This window comes from Quercus robur, chromosome 3 (genome assembly GCF_932294415.1).
Source record: "Quercus robur chromosome 3, dhQueRobu3.1, whole genome shotgun sequence".
Classification (NCBI taxonomy): Eukaryota; Viridiplantae; Streptophyta; class Magnoliopsida; order Fagales; family Fagaceae; genus Quercus; species Quercus robur.
Genome location: NC_065536.1, coordinates 46,137,179 through 46,142,897, shown reverse-complemented (window position 1 = coordinate 46,142,897; position 5,719 = coordinate 46,137,179). Strand labels below are relative to the sequence as shown.

Sequence of the window (5,719 nt, the reverse complement as noted above, 5' to 3'; positions counted from 1 at the left end):
GCAGCAAAGTTTCTGACAAAGAGGACCCTTAACATTGATTCAATAGCTAGAACGTTTACTCTGTAGCAGTCATGAAATGGGTTCCAGGTTCGCAATGTCGGAGATCATAAAGTTCTGTTTATCTTTGATAATGCCGCTGATGTTGATAAGGTGCTAAAAAAGGCTGAACCTTCAAGTTTCGACAAACACCTTGTGATCATGCAGCGTTACGATAAAAGCAAGGCAGTGGAAGAACTCAGGTTCGATAAGACATTGTTTTGGGTGCAAGTTCATGGGTTGCCGTATCATTTTATGAATATCAAAACCATATATTGTGAATGGAGGGGAATGGAAGGAGAGGAAAAGGGAGTAGAGGGAAAGGTGGCCAGAACATAATAAAAGTTAGTACATTCCAATCACCTTCCCTTCTCTTCTCCTATCCTCTTTCCCCATCTCCCTCCATCCAAACACAGGGGTTGTTCTCCCAAGAAGAAAAGGCAAATGCCATCTAAAACCTAATGTATATACAGTAATACATACAGATTCAACAGCATTAGGATCAACACTGGCAGATGTTTGCTCAGTTGCTCCTCCTCAAGATCAGACAGACAAACCCTAGTCCTGTTTAAGAATTTACTGCCTTCATATACTGTCCCTTATGTTAGAGACCAAATTAAATTTCACCGATCATTACACAAAAGAAGGCCTATATATGAATTTTGTGTGTTTGGATAAGCATAAAATCCAACCATAACCAAGCCAACTTATGTACATCTTTTAAAGCGTCACTTTTTCTAGGTATAATTATACTTTGCCTAACTTATTTTTATAAAAAAAAAAAATAAACCAATAAAAATAAAAGGCTATCACAAACATAACCTAAGCCAACCAAGCAGGAAGAACAGAGGCCCATATATGAGACTAGCCAAGTCAGAAGTTTGATTAAAGCTCATGCAACGAGTTCAGTTTTAGCTTTAGCTGCCAATACCAAGCAATAGATGCAGATGGAGGAGTATCAATTTTATTATAAAAACTCAATATGAAGAAATCTTGTGCAGGCAATAAAGACAAGATCTCCTCAAAGAAAATTGAAGAAGCTAAACAGGAAACAACCCAATTATATCTCACCAATTTTTTTTTTTAGATAGGCAAAGGAAAAATTAAATATCTCACAAAATATGAAACAAAAGAATGCTTGAGCAGGCAATATGTACTTGTTTTGGAACCACAAACGACTTTATCCTACAAGCACATCAGTTAGGTCCTCACAAACATATTCCGAAACAAAAAGAACTACTAGTTAATAAATTGAGCATTAAATCATAAACAAAACAGTACCATTAATTAAGGGCATGGTCAATACTAAAGAGACAACAGAAACATAGCCACACAACTTCAACCTACCATGATAGTTACAGAGCACGAATTATCTTAATTACAGGACAGACAACCCACTCATCTAAACAACTGATAATAGGTTTCATCCAGTTTATATGTAAGATAATCAAGGCAAGCACTAGAAAAAACAGTGACTAAGAAACTATTACTCACTGTTTTAGAACAGACAGGCAAGACCAAGAAGGGGAGGGGAATTGAGGAAGTCTCCATAACTGTCAGCATCTCAAAAGTAATAAGTAGATGAATCACGCTAAAACGAACCCATTACGTAATGAAACAATAAATTGGTACTTATTACACCTAGAAAGTACTTAACCAATACTCAAATAAGAATGAAGTCGAAAACTTTCAAATATGTTAAGATTAGACAAAGTTCCTTGCATTCATTAGCACACTATAAGAAGAAAGAATAACTCATGAAATCAAAATGCGAAATTTCATTGTCACCCAATTTCCCAAATTGAAGTCATGCCAATGCCATAAGTAAACACCAGTAGTACCAATTAGAGAAAAACATGAAAAAACGGAAACGAAGACATCATTACTATTATCAATATCATGTGATTATTATCTAAGCTCAAACCATCTCAGACATGCATTTTTATTCAACATTTCCGAGGGTTTTCTTATAACATGTTACACTACTACAAATTTATATTATTAGCAGTACTAAAGAGCAACAGCAGTAAAATATTAGTACAACAAAAATTACACTACACTCACGAAAACCCCTTGCGAAGCTTTTGAATTGCATTGTACATTTTGCGCCTCGATCCGACGGCGTTTATTCCCATATCCTTAAGATCCTCGAGCGTCAACAATGGCAAAACGTCGTCGTCCACCTCGTGTATCTCAAACACCGGCGCGTACCGGCTCAACCCTAAGTCGATAAGCCACGACCTCACCCCTTCACTCGTCTCGCATCTCCGATCCCTCGAGTCCGACTCCGGATAATTCTCCAATTCGGCGTCGTTTTCCTCCGAAACCCTGGGCCTCGATTGCCTTCTATTGTGCCATATATCGAGTGCCACGTTGTCAACGGAATGGACTGGACTATGCTCCTTCAATGGACTATCTGAGTCTGGATCGAAGAAATCTCGAAACCCTTCGTCTTCTCTGCTATCTCCTTCGGGCCCTGCCGATTCGTCGATTTTCGATACCCAATTGGATCGGACCCGTTTCGCTACGGAGCCCCGCTTCGCTTTCTTCCGGTTCACGAATTCTAGGTTTCCGTCACCGTTATTTTGGTTCCTATCCTCGTGTTCTTGGATGATGACGTCGTTAGAATCTCCGCCGTTAACGAGGTTAGTAATGGAGCGAGCCTTAACGGACTTACTAGAAAGAGGCTGAGTCTGAGGATGAGGATGAGGCTGAGGCACGTGCGAGTGGTCCTTGGGGAGTCGCCAGGGTTGGTGTTTGCTTCGACGCACGTGCGATTCGTAAGAGAGAGTGGCGGGTTGGTCACCGATCTCGCCTAATCGGACGCTGGGCCGGCGCTGTCGTTTTGGGGCTAAAGCTGGGGCCGGGTTTTCGGAAGAGGGTGGGGCGGTTGATACAGTTATTGCGGCAGTTGTGGTTGTTATTGCTGTGGCGGTTGCGGTTGTTGTGGTGGCGGTTGGGCCGCCTGGGATTGGGGCTTCGGGTGGTTGTAGCTCAGTTGCCATTATAGTGGCTGAACAGAATATAGCGCACAGAGTATAGACTATAGAGAGCGTGTGTCGAGTCAGTGTGCGTAGGATAAGGGTAGATCACGGATAGGGAATCTGGGATGGATATGTCATAAAAATTAGACCCGAACCGGTTTTTTTCTTTTTCTTTTTCTTTTTCTTTTTTTTTTTTGGAAAAATGCATATTACCCCCTTTAAATTGGCCAATTGTGATTACGGTAAGAGTTCGAATTTGGTAAGGATGTAATGTAAAATTTATATTTTACACTATTTAATAAAAGATTGTCACATATCAATGTTTTACTTAAGATTGTGTTTGTTTCAGATGTAAATGGAATTGGGAGAATATTTTACACCCATATGCATGTTTGGGTGCACATGTAAAATAAAGTCAAATCGAAAATAATAAAATTTAACCGTAAATAAGCCCCTTGATCCGTAAAATATTTTACACATCTCATTTACGTTCAAACCCATTTTCCAAACTCACACACTCAAAGAGAGAGAGAGAGAGAGAGAGAGAGAGAGCTAGAAGGGAAAGTGACAAGAAGACCCACCCAACCCCTTCACCAATCAAATCACGCCATCCCATTCCCCTCCACTTGCCGGTGAGTACTCCTCTCCTTTTCTTTCTAACGTTTCTCTCTTCTTCCTTATCTTTTCTTCTCTTCCGTGTCCCTCCTCATCTCCTCTGTCTTTTTCAAACCCACCTCCGACCAACCAAGTCCAAATCAGGCACTGCACGTATCCAATCTTGTGTCTACCATTAAAACCCACACCATCCTTTCCCGATTTCGAAGCTCCATCAATGGTGGTGACTTTGGGTTTTTTTTTTTTTTTTTTTTTTTTTTTTTTTTTTTTTTTTTTTTTTTGCTGATTGTAAATAATTTTGTTCTTGTGTTTTGGTGGAACAATGGTTGGGGTGATTTGTGGATTTTAATGGTGGTGGATTGAGGTGAGTTCTACCGTTGATGGTGGCCAATAAGGGTGGTGGATTAGTGGCTAGGGTGGTTTGTGGGTTTCAATGGTGGTGGATTGTGGGTTTGGTAAATGGGTTTTGATATTGATTTTGAGATTAATGTGTTTTGATTTTTGTTTTAATTTTTCAGGTTAATTGGTTATGTGGTGGTTGATGGTGGCTAGTAGTGGTTGGGTTTATAGTAGCCAGTGGTGGCTAGGTTTATGGTGGTGACTGTGGTGGCTGGGTTTTCTGAAAATAGGTTTTTACATGCAATACCAAACACTGAAAAAACTTTTCTTGCAATTTTTCCATAACACAAACAAATAACTGAAAATATCTTCCTTTCCGTAAAATATTTTACACATTGCCAATCACAACCTAAAACTCAATACATTTTACCGCACATTATAACACCATATTAGCTTTTTACTTAAAACATGATATATAGTATTTATTAAGATATTATCATGTGTGATCATATATATTTATTTATTAGTAATATGACGATGTGACATGTCCTTATTTGAGGGTGTTATTTACATCAAGTCCTTATAGAATTTAATCTCTTCTAGAAATGTAAGTTTTATTTTTTTGTTACTTTAGTCTTTTATGATTACATTTGCGGTCACCATTCATCATTTAAACATTCAATTAAATAAATTGTCATTAAGAAGGACTAATGATCATAACAAATTACTTCAATAATTCTTTTTTTTTTTTAACATTATATAACTAAAAATCAAATTTTGAAATTTGAAAGGTGTAATTTGTATTTTTGCCTTTATATATATATATATATATATATATATATATAAACCGATTGTTGGGAGCAAAGTGATTTGAATCCTAAATGTTGCCCTTAACTTTGTGATTATCAAGCATCATACACTAGTACTAACTCACTCTCTCACACTACCATCCAAATATGTATACCTTCTTCCTCAATATAAAAGTATGTTTAATTTGGACCTAGGTGTTAGAGAGTTTGAGACCAAGCGTTGATTTGTATTTTTATCACCTTTTTTTATAAACCGATAGTTAGGAGAATCATGATTTGAATCCTAAACGTTTACATTTGAAATATCACAATATGTTAGTTGAGTTACAAAACATTTTGTTAAAGTTGAATTTTATTATGTAATCGATTGCCTTTTTATAGAAAGTCAAGTCACTTTATTTCACTTTAAGTTGGGGGATAGAAAAGTGAAATAATAAAAATGGTAAAAATGATAGAAAAGTGGAATGTTAGAAAATGTTTCAGTTTTTCCTCTTATGTATTTGGTGGAGAGAATGGAAAAGTGAAAGAACGGAAAATGTTATTTGAATAAATTTATTGATATACCTTTAAAACATAAGGAGATGATAGAAAATATTAGGCAAATTAGTAAATTTCAAATAAAAGAACATTTTATCTTCACTTTTCCTCTCAAATTGGGAGGAATGGTGTTTGTGGGCTGAATGGAAAATTCCAACAATTCCCTTTTCCATCCTCCCTCTTTTCTACCAAGCCAAAACAAATGGAATACTACAATTTTCCATTCTTCTCATTTTTCACTCAATCATACGGACCATAAAGAACATTTGTTTATTAGCCTTTTGTTTTGTTTGGTTGGGAAAATATTTTTTTCAATCATGTATGTCTAGTAAAGAGAATGAAAAACTAGAAGGATAAAGAGCAACCATTATTATTATAAGTTAAAGAATGGAAAAAACT

The 5,719-nt window shown here is 36.8% G+C and overlaps 1 protein-coding gene across 1 annotated transcript; it reads right to left on the bottom strand.

Moving 5' to 3' along the window:
• Positions 1-1,922: 1,922 nt before the first annotated feature.
• LOC126718086 (uncharacterized) lies at positions 1,923-3,116 on the bottom strand. The gene has a single exon (XM_050420157.1). The coding sequence runs from the start codon at positions 3,039-3,041 to the stop codon at positions 2,097-2,099; it is 945 nt and encodes a 314-aa protein (XP_050276114.1). The 5' UTR covers positions 3,042-3,116; the 3' UTR covers positions 1,923-2,096.
• Between the last annotated feature and the right edge of the window lie 2,603 nt (positions 3,117-5,719).

Bases quoted from the DNA above. Each gene is read 5' to 3' on its own strand.
- LOC126718086 (XM_050420157.1), bottom strand. From the start codon at position 3,041: ATGGCAACTGAGCTACAACCACCCGAAGCCCCAATCCCAGGCGGCCCA.